The following is a 16,285-nucleotide window of genomic DNA, read 5'->3' on the forward strand; positions in this document are numbered from 1 at the left end:
GCAAACCATGGGAAACAATTAAAAAGCAAATAATAAGAAACAATTAAAAGCAATTTGAAAATCACCTGCTGTTTGATAATGAAAATGAATTAATAACCATTGTATGTATATATGTAAACATTTATTTGTACTTTAAGTGAGTACCAAAGTGAGCAACAAATAACTAAATGCTCACACTTTCTTAAAAAGGTGAGTCGGCAAGAAGTCATTGATTTTTTTTAGTTATAGCTGAACGGATAATCTATCAGCGGACAAATTTTAAATTCAAAAGTTGTATTCAAAATATCAATATGTTTGATTCACATCCCATAACTCAGTTACCCTCTCTCCTTCAGATTTCATTCTCCACCATGTCGACCAATGAGAGCTCGGAGTCAGGCTGCAGGTCAGAGGTCAGACCCGACAGCAGCACCTGCAACCAGAGCGCACACTCCATCACGTCGTCCATCATCACCATGACTGTGGGCATCTTCTCCAACAGCCTCGCCATCTTCATCCTGGTCAAATCCTACAAGCGCATCCGCAGCAAGTCCAGGGCGTCCTTCCTGCTGTTCGCCAGCAGCCTGGTGGTCACCGACCTGCTGGGTCACCTCATCAACGGCACCATGGTGATGTTTGTCTACAGCTCTCAAAAGAATTGGGAGTCGTTTGACCCTCACAGCATCGTGTGCAGCGCCTTCGGGGCGTGCCTGGTGTTCTTCGGCCTGAGTCCCTTGTTCCTGGGGAGTGTCATGGCGGTGGAGCGCTGCATCGGGGTCACCAGGCCCATCTTCTCCACGGTGCTGGCTCCCCACCACATGAAGAGGCTGCTGGGTCTCACTTGGCCACTCGCCGCCCTGGTGGCCGCTCTGCCGCTGCCGTGGAGGCGCTACAAGGTTCAGAGCTCCAGGAGCTTTTGCTTCTTCCACATGGAGGGACCTGAAGACTGGCTGGACATATTCCTGCCTCTGCTCTTCTCCATGCTCGGGCTGCTGGCCCTGCTGCTCTCCATTGTGTGCAATACTCTGACAAGCTGCACCCTGCTGCAGGCCAGACTCCGCCGCAAGCATCACTGCAGAGGCACCTCTTACCACATAGAGATGATCTGCCAGCTCCTGGCCATCATGTTGGTGTCCTGCGTCTGCTGGGGCCCGTTGCTGGTAAGAATTAATCTTCGGCTTAATAAAATCCCAGCGTGCAGGCTGACACTGCAGCAGCTCTTTGAGAGTGCTGGCTCAAGATGCTGACGTTACCTAAAATGAGTTAGCACATTTTCATGTTGCCTTTCTGATCTTGAAGCCAAATCAGCGAGTTGTCAGATGGGCTATGACAGATTTTGAGCACCGCTAGGTACAAACTGTCAGAGGTGGTGAGATGGCTTTTGAAATCAGACAAAAACCCGCTAGGTCCCATTATTTGTGACGTGTCATGAAAAGATGAATGAAGAAATGCTATAAAGCTGCCATTCATTCGCAGCCTGTCCATTCCCTGTTGCTGAGACTCTTATCCGCTTAGCACTCAAACATTTCCACAGTTTACTGTTTGGCCTTTTCCCTGAACTCCTAATTAAGGGCCCTTCATAATATCCACTTTCATACAAGAGATGTATTTCAAACACAATGGGCTCTCAATTAAAATGATCCCTTCATACCCCTTGTTGTTACTCCCAGATTACCCTCCAGCTCCACAATCAGCTCAATATATCCTCACCACCCACCAGCCTCAAATTGAAATCCGGAAAAACACTTCACTTCCGACAATGAGGTTATGTTTTTGTTCTGTTAGTTGGTAGGATAGCGCAAAATCTACTGGACAGTTTACCCCGGAACTTAGAGGAACCCATTACATTTAGGTGCAAATCCAGAGTTCAGAGTTTATGCCTGATTTCTCATGGATTTAACATTTCTCTCTGATTTCTCTCATTTCTATATTAACGTTTGTGCAGCTTAGTGCAGATCCAAATACTAATCTGTATCAAATTAATTTAAATATGGTTCCATAAGAAAACTGTTGGGCCTTGGCAGAGGTTTATGCTTGATTGACTGCCCTTCCCATTCTCAAAGGTACTCAAATAAAATTTGTTTGATGATGAATTTGTAGTGACACAGCCAGTACATAGGGGCTTGAGAGATACACCAAACCATTTTCTTCCGAGTTTGTCATAATGAAAGTCAAGTCAGAACAAGCGCCGCTGTGTGAATATGACAGAGTGAGATTAAGGTAGAATTTAAAAAGAAAACAAACACCGTGTCTGAGCTCTTCACTGATTTTCACACGTTTGAATAAATGTATTTTCCACTTTAGTCAATGAATTGATGAGTCATCGTTTGAAAGATGTCTGTGTGTTGAGATATTGCACATTTTTGGATTATGATCACAGTGTTTGTCAAGTGAAAAGGCCTAAAGAGGGATATTAACATTATTCCCTGCTTTAAAGATTAATTATGTTACTATGGTGATAAAATATGATTCCACAGGGGTATTTGCATACATTACAAAAACACAGAAGATGAAGCTGTTCAGCGTTCAGTGGGATTTCTTAATTAAGACTTAGACAGTTCTGTTAAATAATTCACAATAGTGTTAACTCCTTTGTCCATGATAACCACCACTGTTAATCATGCATTAGTCTATTTCTGCTATTTAAGGTCTGTATTGATTGAATGTATTGATCAAACATAACTTCTTCGAGATTGTTCAACAATCACCACAAACCACATAACAACAAGAAACCAAATACATTACCCCTGTAAAATACAGATAGAATTAAATACAGATACAATAAGAGGTATGGTGATTAAAAATACATAAAAATACAAAATACAATGAACGTCAGTGGTGGGTATTGCTCTGCGTTTTGTAAAGTGCTGATGCTGGATTGAGGAGCCATTATTTTGAAACCATAACGAATAAGTTCTGCAACTGCCGTCTTTTTTGTGTTTGCCCCCCCACACACAGATTCACGTCTTCATCCTCAGCACCAGAGCCAGAGAAGAGAGCGCGTCGTTCACTCTGCTGATGCTGATACGCGTGGCCACGTGGAACCAGATCCTGGACCCCTGGGTGTACATCCTGCTGAGGAGGGCCGTGCTGAGGAAAATCTTCACCTTGTTCCGCTGCTGCGCAAAATCTCCCAACCCTCCCCACTGGCAGTGCACCATCCTCCGCAGCTCGGCGGACACCAGCAACTCCGGTATCGGAGCGGCTGACTGCCGCTGCCACGGCCGATTGCCTCCTCCGGATACTGTGATCAGAACAATCACCTGAAACCTGGTCTGAATGGTTCTGATCTGAGAACTGAGGCGAAACAGGTGGGAGCTGAAGATGAGGAGAACTTTGATCATTTAGAAAGTTGTGATGTTTCGTGCAACATGGGATGGAAGTTTCTGTTCTTACCTTTAAGCTCTGTTTTATGCACCAGAGCCTGTAAACAACATCTGTCTAGAACATTGATAAATAATGTTATTAATGTTTATATTTAAATATGTTATGATAATATTATTTTATTGTTTGTTTTTTCTATTGGAACTATTTGTACTGAAAGTGTTTGTTTCTCCTCGTCTTATTTGATCACTGGTGTTATTGGTAGAATCATTCACACGTGAATTGTGCAGTGATGCTCAAAGGTACATGTGATGTTTTAGTTGTAATGTGAAGCAGCAGCAGAAAGTGCAGTTTAACATGAGACAGCTCTGTTGTAACACACACCATCAAATTTGATCCAGTCTACAGACATATTTATGCCTATATATTTAAGGGTTTATAATATTGAACAATTACAAGTCACACTTTGATCAACACAATATGAAAAAAAAAATTCTCCACGTGTAACTACCAGTGAGGATGTGTCTGAGGACAGCTGGAGTTGACTAGAGCAAATAGGATGGATCTTCATTGAACCAGTTACTGGAGATCAGTGGGGTCTTATTCCTATATTATAGGAATCCTAGGACAAGCCCTGCACCAGACATAAAAGGGTCCGGAGGTGATGGGTCTGGATCCGGAGGAAAGACCCCAGCTGGGCCCTGAGATGTCAGGGACACCGGCCTATCTGATCAGCCTGTAGTGGGCCTGCGTTAGAAGAGGGTGGCTTGTGATTGAAAGGCAGAATGACAGTAAGGTACACGACTGGTGATTTGTCCCTAAAGTCTGCTGGTGGTTGCTAATACCTGCTTGTGGTTGGAAACTTGACATCAAACTAGTGCGTAAGACCTTTAAACATAAAGGGGATGTTCACCGTCTTGACCTGTGTTCGACATGAAATGGAAATTTTCACCTCTGATGAAGGTAAAAAGTAAAGGAGCTGTGTTTACAGTGTCCTTTTCTAGTCTTGTCCATCGTCACACGTTGCATTCAGCCATTTTTACATTCATTTATGTACACGCTGTGAGGAGCATGCAGGCCCTGGGGATTGAACCAATGACCTTCTGGTTAGTTACCCGCTCTTCTCCTGAGCCGCAACTTATGGCACAAAGCTTCATTACAGATAATGAATGTTACAGCAGCACAAATTGATCTGAGATTTTCATGGTCTCTTTCATCACAAGTTTATGTAACATTGTTTTCAGGCAGTTATGACAAATGTCAGTAAGTCATCTGCTGGTTGGTAATTATGTAAATCAATGTTAAATGTGATTGTGTGCACACGTGTTTTTAAATGATGTCAACTTCCTCACGCAAAATCTTTGGACTGAAGAATTTAATAAATGTGAAATGGTGAAACAAATGGAAAAAATATACACTAAATTTAATGTCTCGTTATAATCACATAATATAGGACGGTTATTTTAGACTCTTACGGTGCTCACTTATAATCAATAAGTATGTCTCGGTCATGATTATTTTCAAAAAGCTAATTGAATGTATAATTTGAATAGCACATTAAACTGGTCATGAGTAACAACACATGAAATATAATTTCCAGGTGTCCCACTGCTGAAACATCTTTCAATATCTGAGTTATATCAAGGTAATCACAAAATGCAAACTGTTAATATCTCTGTAAAGAATATTGCAAAGTGGGATTCTAGCCATATACATGCAAGTGGAAAAACTGAAAGTAAATTGACTTAAAATCAACACAATATATTATAATTTAAAGATGAAAAGGAAGCTGTACCTACCAACTGACCAATGGGAGGTACCCTGAATACCTCTTGAGTTGAAGAAGACTTTTGGATGTTAGCTGAAACAAGCAATCCCTGTCCCACCCAACAAGTCTTTCTTTTGTATGCCTCCGCGGTGTCGCCCTGTGCATTCTGTGTTGGGGTTGTCCATCTGTCCATTCTTCTGTCCGCCCATCTGTCCACGCGATGTCTCAAATACGCATTGAGGGATTTTCTTGAAATTCTGTACAAATATTCACTTGGACTCAAGAATGAACTGATTCGATCTTGGTGCCTGGAGGTCAAAGGTCCACTTGGATTCAAAGATGAAGTGATTACCTTTCAGTGGTCAAAGGTCAGAGTAGAAATATGTACACGGAATGAGTCAGACTGGATTGTGCACTCATAAAAAACATTGAAATGGTCAGGATTATAATGGTCATCAGCAGTCAATAAAATACATTTATTAGATTAATAACTAAAGTAAAATGATTTATCATATTTGAATGGAACTTCATTGAGAAGACTTATGGTTCTCAGCAAACAGATTATATGATGATGTTTTTTTGCGTGGAGCTTAACCTCACACATTTACTCGAAGATGGAAGGCTGGGCATGCAGGCAGAGCTGTGCATATCTGTGCACCATACACAGCTGTGTTGTCTTGGCTCGCTCGCTGCTCTGCGGGATGCGGAGACACAGGGAGGCACATTTCTGCACACCTCTTGAGTTTGTTCAAAGAGCTGCAGAGGAGCACAGGGGAGGAGGGACTGAGGGAGATCACAGCTGAGTGTGGGGCAGAGAGAGACCATCCCATCCTCCTCCTCCTCCTCCTCCTCCTCCTGTCAGGGAAGCCACTGCTGCTGCTGCTGCTGCTGCTGCTGCTGCTGCTTGAAGCCGTCCTCCTCTCAGATGTAACGGGATAAATAAAATGCTGAAGTTCTTCTCTGCGCGGGATGACGAGAACGAAAGCCTGCTGGGAGCAATAACCGAGGGTAAGACGTGCATGTGATTTGAACTGGGTGGTGGGGGGTGCTTGAGTCCTTGCCTGCTCCCCATTAATTGCCTGTGTGTGTGAGTGTGTGCTGCAGGGGGGGGGGGGGGGGGGGGTAGTGTTTGTCACTGAAAATCGCTGATGCAGCGTTTGCCTGAGCACAGTCAGCATCACCTGAGACGTTGGATGCGTGTGCGTGTGTGTGTTGCGCACATAAGCCCGCAGGCTGCGCTGTGAGCCGCGGGGCTGAGCAGCACCATCACCTCCAGGAGCTGATGTAACGGGGCGAGAGAGTGTCGCAGTGCCGCCGGACCGCTGCCTGCGAGCGGATCCAAAATCTGAATGTGCACGTGTGTGTGTGTGTGTGTGTGTGCGTGTGTGCGTGCGCGCGCGCGTTTGTGTGTGTGTGTGTGTGTTGATGCGTCACCGTCCCGCGGAGCGAGAGAGAACCACTGAGGCTGATGTGTGAGGAGGTCTCCACTGTGTTGTCCGCAGAGGGAACGACACCACCCGCCTCTCGTTCCCCCCCGGTTTTGTAAGATTTGTGTGAAGGAGCTGCAATGCAGTTTCACCGGGAGCATGGGCAGTTTGAGCAGATTTAACAAATGCATAATTTCCATCAGTGCCCAGCCTCATATCCCACAAGGCAACAACAACACGTTTTAGTGTGAAGTGATCGGGTTCGCAGATGAGTTCTTCAGAGGCTCCTGAGTCATAATAATCAGTGAAAGCCCATTAACTCCAGTTCAATTAGCTGCTGCTAATGCACAGTAATGGTTATAATGTGCTCATCGTATCATGGCTGATGCGGACACAGTAATTGGATGTAACAACATGAGGAATTTACCTTTCTCCTGAACCTGATGTTGAGGATATGAATGGAGGTGATCAGAGGATGGAGCAGTGACGTATATTTATAATGAAACACAGTCATCTATGGAGGGGATTCTCAGGTTATCAATGGATAGCATAGAGCCAATCCCCTTTAACCAAACACAGGTCTATTATCAAAAATGGACCAAATATATGTCGACAGATAGATAGAATCCTTTTTTGTTTTTATGACTCCAAGCCAATTACAGCAAGCGCCTGCAGGCATTAAGTTTTACGGGTTGTCCGTCCGTCCAGTCCTATCCCGGGAACGCATTATCTGAAGAACGCCTTAAGGGAGTTTCTTCAAATTTAGTAGAAATATTATCTTGGACTCAATGATGACCTGAATAGAAATTGGTGGTCGAAGGTCAAAGGTCAAGGTCAGTGGGAACTAACAGAGTACATATTTTGCCTTTTGAATGCGATACACCTCCAGGGCATTCTCTCACATTTGGTATAAACATTCATTTGAACGTGGTTTTCATTTTGGCCAGGGTTAGGGTTAGGATCAGCTTGAGGGAATGACTTTAAGATTGGTATTGGGTTTGATAACATCTTACGAATCATTGTGATTAAAAAGATATAGAGATATATATATCATTCGGAAAAAAATGTCACTCCCTGATATCGGTATTGGCATCAGCCCCAAAAATCAATAATGGTCGGGCTCTAATATAAACCATACCCTAGCCCTGCAATAAACACATATATTATGAGATCATATACACAGGCAGTGTATTGACGTTTTTATATTCTCTGCGGAACCAGCAGTTGCACAAGTATGTGGCAACATCCATCACTTATTGATTTGAGATCAGTATCTGGTTCACACTCGTCTATTTTCTTAAACGTGCACTGTCTTTTCTCGGATCAGTGCTCAAGGACGACCACATGCTATAACGTTGCCTTTAGAGGTGATTGAAAGCCAGGGGGTGTCTGACAGGTGATGATGTGAATTAACACAGGCTGCTAAATGGCCACTTAGCACATGCTTTTCCACATAATGGCTCATTATTAATCAGCCTGCTTCATCGCATGTGTTAGTGTGGGGGTGTGTGTGCTCGACAGATAGAAGTGCCAGAGGCAGTGAGTGTTGATGGTTTCATCATGTTCCCCTCTCGATACAGATGAAGGAGACAATCCGTCTCTTCAGGACACCAAGCATCACTGGCTGAACAGACCCTGCCTGCTGGTGCTCAACGATGGGGACGTGGCCAAACCCGGACTGGGCTGCGGACGGATCAGAGCAGAGTCTCCTTCCAAGGCCACTTCAGATGCCACCGTCAGAACCACTTTGGTGCCATGCGAGCAGAAACCATCTGAGCACCTTGCCAAAACCCTTTCACCCTCCCAGCTGGAGGAGGGCAGCTGCACTGTGACCGCCATCTCCTCATGGGGTGAGAGTCGCTTCGGGGAGTCCGCCAGCCCCCTGGTGCTGAGCCCTGCCGAGGCTGCATGGCCGGAAGAGGGGGCCGAGTTCGTGGAGGAGGGGAAGAAACCCCAGGCTCCCCCGTCAAAGGAGGACTCTGTGGTTGAGGAGAAGGAGCTGGAGGAGAGCGGGCAGCAGCAGGAGCAGCCCTGCAGCTCAGAGCCGACCGCAACACCTGAGGAGGCGTGTGGCAGGGCGCCCTGGGAGCTCCCGGGTCAGTTTAAGACGACCACATCTAACGGAGGAGATGAGGAGAACACCAGTGGGGAGGGAGCAATGGGAGACTCTGCGTCCTCCTGTGAAGATCCTGACAACGAGTCCCAGCTGAGCCCTGCTGGTATTCTGTCCAAGGATCGAGGCAGTGTCCTCGGGGAGGTAGCGCCAGTGTGGATCCCTGATGCTCAGGCTCAGGTCTGCATGAAGTGTGGGGTAAAGTTTACATTTACTAAGAGGAGGCACCACTGCCGCGCTTGTGGGAAGGTGAGCATCATTTATTTTTTAAATGTGTTGGGCAGTATTCAAAGTAAAAAAATTGACTTGATAGGTGGGAAATAAGTTTGTGTGTGTGTGTGCATCTGTGCTTATCTGGTGTGTGCATGTGCATGTGTGTGTCGTCAGGTATTTTGTGCACTTTGCTCCAATCTGAAGTTCAGACTTACACATCTGGATGGCAAGGAGGGACGAGTGTGTGTCTGCTGTCACTCAACACTCATCAAAAGTGAGGACATATTTACATCTGGTTATAGTTCATCGTTTTTGGAGGAAACTTTGCATGAGTATTGTGACATCTTCTCCTCAGGGACCCCTCCGAGGGGGAAGAGGAGGGTGTGGTTCGCTGACGAGATCCTCACCGATGAGCGGGCGGAGTCCGCGCCAACCACACCAGTCAGAGGGCCGACGCTGGGCGAGCCGGTTAAAAGTCCCGTTGGCTCGCCGCAGATCGGGAGAACCATGCGGCCGGATGGGACATCTATCAGTGTAGGGTCATCCAAAACGTGACACCAAAGACAGAACACAGAGAACATGACGCTTGATGAAGGGGGAAATGAATCCTACGGGCTTCTATTTTGCTAGTTCTGACAACATCATAGATTTGACAGCAACATCGACCCACTCCCCTGTCTCTCTCTTCTCCCAGGAGGCCTGTGGTCCTTACGGCTGGGGCACCACAGCGTTAGTGAGCAGCTCGGCCAACCTCATCCCCCTGGAAGGTCTGCCCCCCATCCTCACCTCCACAGGAGTCAAGGGAGGTAAGACGGGTGAAAGATCCACTTGGAGAATACAGCGAGAATCAAATTTGATGACACATACTGTAAATAGGGTGAAACCTCTTGATTGACAGCTGAGACTAACTCAGGATTGGTCAAGTGTGTGTATCAGAGGGACCTTAATACTGCGGCTCTGGCCCCTGATCTCTACTGCACAGATTCCGGCTTTAAATGCTCAGGATGGCATGTGTTTATATCCAGGATAATTTGGCTTAACTTCTGGATAGCTGGAGGAAGTGGAAACACGTCGTCCATCTTTATGGTCATTATATGGATCCAGTTTGGCCTTGTGTCCCAAAAGTAATCAGTAGAATTCAATAAGATAAACACCCAAGCCTTCTTCACTGATCAGCGATTATTCATCCCTACAGAGCTGTATGTAACTTAATCTTTAAACATGAATCTGTCTTTTTCTTTCATTTGTAATTGACTTTTCAAACTCAAAGACACAAACGTCTAAGTCCTGTGACATATGTGTTTTTGCTCAGATTACACTGTGGAGGAGCAGCCTTCTGAGATGCTGCTTATTCAGGAGCTGGAGGGCGGCAGACCAAAGCCCTTGGTGTTTGTCCTCAACGCCAACCTGCTCGCTATGGTCAAGCTGGTCAACTGTAAGTCTTTTTATTTCTTTTACACTAAATGATAAAATACACATAAAGTGTGACAGTGCTGGTATGATTGAAATGACTAAGCAGCATATTGTAAAGCCCAATTAGAAGTATTTATACCTTTTCTTATAATTCCACAGAGTGTTAAACAATGACCTTGTAGACCACTGAGATTGTGACTTGATTGGTTGACAGATGTAAACAGGAAGTGCTGGTGCGTGACGACGAAGGGGATGCATGCTGTGGGCCAGGTGGAGGTGGTGGTGCTGCTGCAGTGCCTGCCAGAAGAGAAGAGCTTCCCCAAAGACATTTTCCGCCACTTCATCCAGCTGTACAGGGACATGCTCGCAGGTCAGAGACACACCGGCAGTTACGCCAACATGGAGTTAACCTCACTGGTCGTTACTTAGTCGTGATGTTCTGTGTTCAGTATCACCCGCCACCTTTGGGCCATAATACACCCATTAAAGTAAAGAGTCTCAATGTCCTTTTTTTTGTTTATGTTTCTGATTCGTCAAAAAGCAAAAAAATATAATAGTGAATATATTTTAACGCCTTGAGGATATCTTTTCCATTTTTGTACAAACATTCACTCAGACTCAATATAATTTGGTGGTGAAAGGTCAAATATCAGGGTAACGTGACCTCACATAACTCATTTTTTAATCTTTTGAATGCGATATCTCAGAAATACCTCCAGGGAATCCTTTCAAATTTAATACAAATGTTCACTCAGACTCAAAAATGAAATGATTAGATCTTGGCGGTCAAAAATCAAAGGTCAACCTTGCAGTGACCTCACAAAACCTTTTTTTTCTCCACTTGTGAACGTGTTACCTTTAGTACGCCTTGACAGAATCCTTTAAATTGGCAATCATTTCCCCTTAGATTTACAGATTAAGTGGTTTTAAGTTGTTTTTAGCGCTCAAAGGTCAAAGGTCAGGGTGGTAATACTAGTTCATTTTAATATTTGTACATTATTACTTATCTAACTATTTCCTGTTTATTTCTGTAGGGAAGGTGGTGGAACACTTGTCCCTCTCCCTGTTTGGCAGCAGTTTCCTCGGCAGTGAGGAGCACGCTGGCTTCCTGTACGTTCACTCCACTCTCCAGTCCCTTCAGGGTCTACCTCTGCCAAACCAGCCCTACCTCTTCGGCCTGCTGGTCCACAGAGCAGAGGTGGCCTGGGCCAAAGCCTTCCCCCTGCGTCTCATGCTGCGACTGGGGGCAGAGTACCGATGTAAGCCAGGTGTTGGTATGAAATCTCACAACTGTTATAATACACCTTTCCTCTGTAGTTACCTACTTTCTTTCTCTTTTTATAGTTTACCCCTGTCCCTTGTACAGCGTGCGATGTAGGAAGCCCTTGTTTGGGGAAATAGGTCACACCATAATGCGACTATTAGTGGTGAGTGTGACATTTTGCAACCGATTCTTCTTGGGAATGTTACAGAAACCACTTTAAGATTACTAACAGGAAGCTTTGTGTCGTTGCCTTAACAAACTGAATAATAGACAGTCCTCGGTTTCTTCCAGGACTTTAGAAATTACCGTTACAGCCTTCCAGTGGTGCCCGGGCTCACTGTGGATCTAGAGGCTCAGAGGACCTGCATAAAGATACCAACCACCGGGTATAATGAGGTCAGGCTATACACCATGAAACGCCTCCCACTTAGTGCTAAGGTTACGTGCTTTTCATTACCCATCATCCTCCCCTCTCTGCTTGCTTGTGTCACACCAGCTAATGAAGGCTTTGAATAAGTCCAACGAGCACGTGCTGGCCATCGCAGCGTGCTTCAATGAGGCGGCAGACTCCCACCTGATCTGTGTGCAAGCGGAGGGCGGCCAGTACCAGACCCAAGCCATCAGCATCCACAATCAGCCACGCAAAGGTGGGTCCTGATCTTAAACAGGAAGAGACAGTATACTACAGACAGTATATCAGAGTGTGGACTCTGTAATCTAGTAGCAGTGGAGGACTGATAGGCTGCATTTGTCTGCTGTTCAGGGATTCAGTGATTACGATCAGCACACTCACATCTGTACAAAAGCTCAAATCTGTGTTTGCGTTAGAAACTTTGTATAAAAACCTGCTAAAGACATTTTGGTGCAATCTACTAATTCAAAATATAACAATTAAAATTTGATATATGTTTACTTTTAATGTTAAACATTTTAAATAAATTAATTGAGTAATGAGCATTGCTTCAAAAAATGCCATCTCGCAAATGCATGACGTGCAAACCCATAAAAATGCATTGTAAATCACATGATATGAAATATTCTATAGGTCTATGAACTGTAGATAAAATATTGCCAGTTGGTATAAATGTGCAGCCCAAAAAATTATGGATTTTAATATTACACAGAATTTAAGCTGCACTGAAACAGGCATACATAGATCAAGATGTACATACAGTATATAATTAAACTATAAATACAATATTTCCTCTGGAGGCTGCAGGGGAAATTTCAGGGTTGCAAAGGATAACAAGGAATCTAGTGGTTATTTTAGTAGTAACAGTAGTTTACGCTTTATTTTTTACAACAGAAAAAATCTTCACAAATGTTTAGTCGCTAGAGGTTAATCAAATTGACCTGGAATACTGAAAAGCGGTAAAAGAGTCTAGTCAGTGGTGCACTTTCCCTATTTTAACACTAGATGGCGCTGCATCATCCTGTCAATGTGCAGACTCACTGCAAGTGCACTAAAACCAGTTGTGTCTAAAGTCTGTTTCTCTCTCTGTTACAGTCACTGGATCGTGCTTCTTTATCTTCAGCAGTGCTCTGAAAGCGTCTGCAGGATACCTGGCCAAGTCCAGCATAGTGGAAGGTAGGACGTTCAGTCAGAGGGGCGTCAGGTTGACCTTGACTTTGACCTGTTTACATGAAGTAGTGCATGTTAACACCCCTGCCTTCCAACTGGTGTTTTTATGTGTGTGTCTGTTTACATTTTAAAAGATTGTATGTCTAGGCGTGTGTATGTGTTGATGTATGAGTGTATGTGTGTGTGTGTGTGTGTGTGTGTGTGTGTGTGTCTCCCCGTTGGTGTCTGTATGTGTGTGTCTCCCGTATCGCTGTCCCCTCTCCTCAGATGGGCTAATGGTGCAGATCACCGTGGAAACCATGGCAGAGCTGCGCCGGTCGCTACGGGAGATGAAAGACTACACTGTCACCTGCGGACGGCTTGACCAATCAGAGAGCCAGGAGCTTGTTTGTGTACAGTGGGTGGAGGAGAGGTGCACTGTGAATAAAGGGTGAGTGTTTCCACCTGTCTGAAGTTCATGTTGCAGCTGCAGCAGACCAAGAGAAAAACAGAACGACCACATTCAAACACAGACTCATGAAAAAACGTTCGAAGGGATTAGAATGGTAGATGAAGATTAGATAATATCCATGTAATGTGTAATATTCATTTATTATTCCCACAGCAAGAAGCATTAGCAATAAACTTTTAAACTAGATTGGCATTCAGAGATCTGTCATGGCACAATCATTTCCTTATGGAATCATATTTATATTAACTTCCGGAACAAATATGGATCTGAACCAAATAAAAAAATGTATGTCTCCAAAACCTGATGTAGTCTATCATTCTCTGGGAAATCAAGGAAAATTTTGAAAAATGCCATCTCTCGCAATTTTAAAGATTCTAAAATTGCAAAATAAATGAAAGGAAGAAAAGCAAAAGAAAGCAAAAATATAGTGTAAAATTAAACATTAAATGTTTAATTTTAAATTACAGTGACAGATTGATTAGACAAACAAATCGATATTGCCTATTTGAAAGAAAGTAGTCATTGTAGTGCCATAACTAGGAACTATATTATCTTGTGTCCTAGGAGTTGTCAAATCAATCCAGCGGAGGCTTTAAAACCATCCAGACCTCATTTCTCTTGTCATTGTGTCAAATTGTTGGTCGTCTAAACGTTTGTTTCCTCAGAGTCATAAGCCCCATCGATGGGAAATCCATGGAGTCCATCAGCAGCACCAAGATGTTCCAGAAGTCTGAGTACAAAGAAAATGGGAAAATCATCCGCTGGACAGAAGTAAATATGTTGATCTGCTGGAGAAACCAAAACGAGTCCACCTCAAACTGTGTCCTCTCTCAACATGTGTGTGAATGTGTTGTTGCAGGTGTTCTTCCTGCAGACGGGGGATGATCCCAAAGGAGGAGCGAGTGACTCTGCTGAACACAACCGGCTGACGGAGCGGATCGCCCGAGCCTTTTGCCTGGCACTGTGTCCGCACCTCAAGCTGCTGAAGGAGGACGGGATGGCCAAGCTGGGGCTGCGCGTCACGTTTGACCCTCAAGAGGTCAGAGCAGATGTCTGATACATTCTTACACATCGGATGTCACTTTACATCATGAATTCTGAAACAAGTATATCTGTTATAAGATCAGATAAGATGAGAAAAAACTTTACTGATATTCATTTGTTATAGCAGCAGAATGTCAGAATTAACTTATTTAAATATTTTTATAAACTCACCATAGTATACTAAATGGTAGTATAATGTATAAAAGAACTATAAAAGATGTTTGATATATAACTACAGGTTTAAATTTCAAATTGTATTCAATATAATATGAATTAAAAAATGTATGGAGGATATAATTATAAAATATAACGTATACAAATGGTTGGAACGATGACAGAACAAATTAATAAAACAACATGACACATGCCTACTTATCATATGGTAGACCTATAGTCAAGCTGCAGAATCTGCAATGTGGTTAAATTTATCTTTAAACCCACATTTAAATGTATCTAATGATAAATATATGTTCAGACAGATGTAGCAATTTAACGTGTGCCTCATAATGCGCAGTGGTAAAGTTTATAACTCAGGCTCCTGGGTGTGACAACATTGAAGCTGATGAGTGGTCTGTTTTGTAATTTCAGGTTGGATTTGTGGCCGGGAGCAACGGGCAGCCACTCCCTGCTCGGTATCTCAACGCCCTGGATAGTGTGATGATACCCGTCATACACAGCAGGGGGCGAAAGAGGGGAGACGAGCCCATAGTGATGGAGCTCATCTTTTACATCCTTGAGAACATTACTTAGGCCCGCGCTTATCTAACAATTTCATCTACTTAACCCTGACCACGACTCTGTCGCGGGCACGTCTCATCAGCGCTGCTGTTGGCTTCAGGGCGATTAAAAGCCTCCAAAAAGGGCGAACCAGACCACACCCGAGGTCTGCATCCATCTCACCCACTCAACAGTAGAGAGAAGTGGTCTGACTCCTTTAGTGGTTTTCTGATCTCACTCTGCCCTGCAGCAGACAATCCCCAGTACGCATGATGAACCCTCCGATGGACCATCAGATCCAGGTGCTCAGTATTTGCACTGTAGTAGCATTTTCATAGCTTGATATCACTCATGTCTCAACGTTCAATACAGTTTCCAGATATGGAGAAAACCTTTAAAGTGGGAGCTGGATTCAGCCCTGCGACCCTAAAGCAAAGAAAAGAAGAGAATGACTTGAAGAACTGTACGTAGTAGATCTGTAGAAACCTGATGCACAGAGAATGAATGCCTGAAGAATGTTTTCATACTGGATGTGTTTTAACTGACTGCTAATGAAATGTTATGTCAGCCTGGAATTAAACTTAAAACTATGACTCGGTTATTACTGCTTGTTTTTCCAGGACTCTCTGCACAACACGCAGTACAGTTACTCAAGTACAAACTGGAGTACTTTGACTTAAGTAACAGTCTATATATGTATACTGTATATATATATCTCCTTGCACTACCGCACAAATACAGTGTATATCCTCGTTTGGTGGAGCAAGCACTCAAATATTTTATTTAATTAAAATTACAAATAGATAGGAAAACATTAACTCTTTTCCTCTGAGTTAAGGTAAGGACAAACTAAATTAACTTAACGTATTAAAAGTACACGACTAAAGTAAAAGTACCGCATTAACTTTTGAACTTGAGCAAAAGTTAGTAAGTACACTTGCTTTTTTATATTCTTATAAGTAAAAGTACTAACAGTATCCTATTCCCGAA

General features: G+C 43.8%; 2 protein-coding genes across 2 annotated transcripts; both read left to right on the forward strand.

Moving 5' to 3' along the window:
- The first annotated feature begins 350 nt into the window (after window positions 1–350).
- Window positions 351–3,246, forward strand: ptgfr (prostaglandin F receptor (FP)). Its single transcript, XM_053431366.1, has 2 exons — window positions 351–1,139; window positions 2,938–3,246. The coding sequence occupies exons 1-2, from the start codon at window positions 351–353 to the stop codon at window positions 3,244–3,246; spliced, it is 1,098 nt and encodes a 365-aa protein (XP_053287341.1).
- A 2,769-nt stretch (window positions 3,247–6,015) lies between these two features.
- Window positions 6,016–15,888, forward strand: zfyve9b (zinc finger, FYVE domain containing 9b). Its single transcript, XM_053430721.1, has 16 exons — window positions 6,016–6,079; window positions 8,079–8,860; window positions 8,999–9,098; window positions 9,180–9,358; window positions 9,519–9,630; window positions 10,137–10,259; window positions 10,452–10,607; window positions 11,272–11,496; window positions 11,582–11,664; window positions 11,793–11,897; window positions 11,998–12,148; window positions 13,009–13,089; window positions 13,351–13,513; window positions 14,200–14,305; window positions 14,394–14,573; window positions 15,167–15,888. Exons 1-16 carry the CDS (start codon window positions 6,016–6,018, stop codon window positions 15,326–15,328), a joined length of 2,772 nt encoding a protein of 923 aa, XP_053286696.1. The 3' UTR covers window positions 15,329–15,888.
- Window positions 15,889–16,285: the final 397 nt, after the last annotated feature.

This window comes from Pleuronectes platessa, chromosome 9 (genome assembly GCF_947347685.1).
Source record: "Pleuronectes platessa chromosome 9, fPlePla1.1, whole genome shotgun sequence".
Classification (NCBI taxonomy): domain Eukaryota; kingdom Metazoa; phylum Chordata; class Actinopteri; order Pleuronectiformes; family Pleuronectidae; genus Pleuronectes; species Pleuronectes platessa.

Excerpts from the sequence above, each read along its gene's own strand:
- ptgfr (XM_053431366.1), top strand. The coding sequence starts at position 351 with ATGTCGACCAATGAGAGCTCGGAGTCAGGCTGCAGGTCAGAGGTCAGA. Across the intron at positions 1,140-2,937 it reads TCTGCTGGGGCCCGTTGCTG|ATTCACGTCTTCATCCTCAG; the intron begins GTAAGAATTAAT and ends CCCCACACACAG.
- zfyve9b (XM_053430721.1), top strand. The coding sequence starts at position 6,016 with ATGCTGAAGTTCTTCTCTGCGCGGGATGACGAGAACGAAAGCCTGCTG. Across the intron at positions 9,631-10,136 it reads CTCCACAGGAGTCAAGGGAG|ATTACACTGTGGAGGAGCAG; the intron begins GTAAGACGGGTG and ends GTTTTTGCTCAG. Across the intron at positions 11,898-11,997 it reads CAACCACCGGGTATAATGAG|CTAATGAAGGCTTTGAATAA; the intron begins GTCAGGCTATAC and ends GTGTCACACCAG.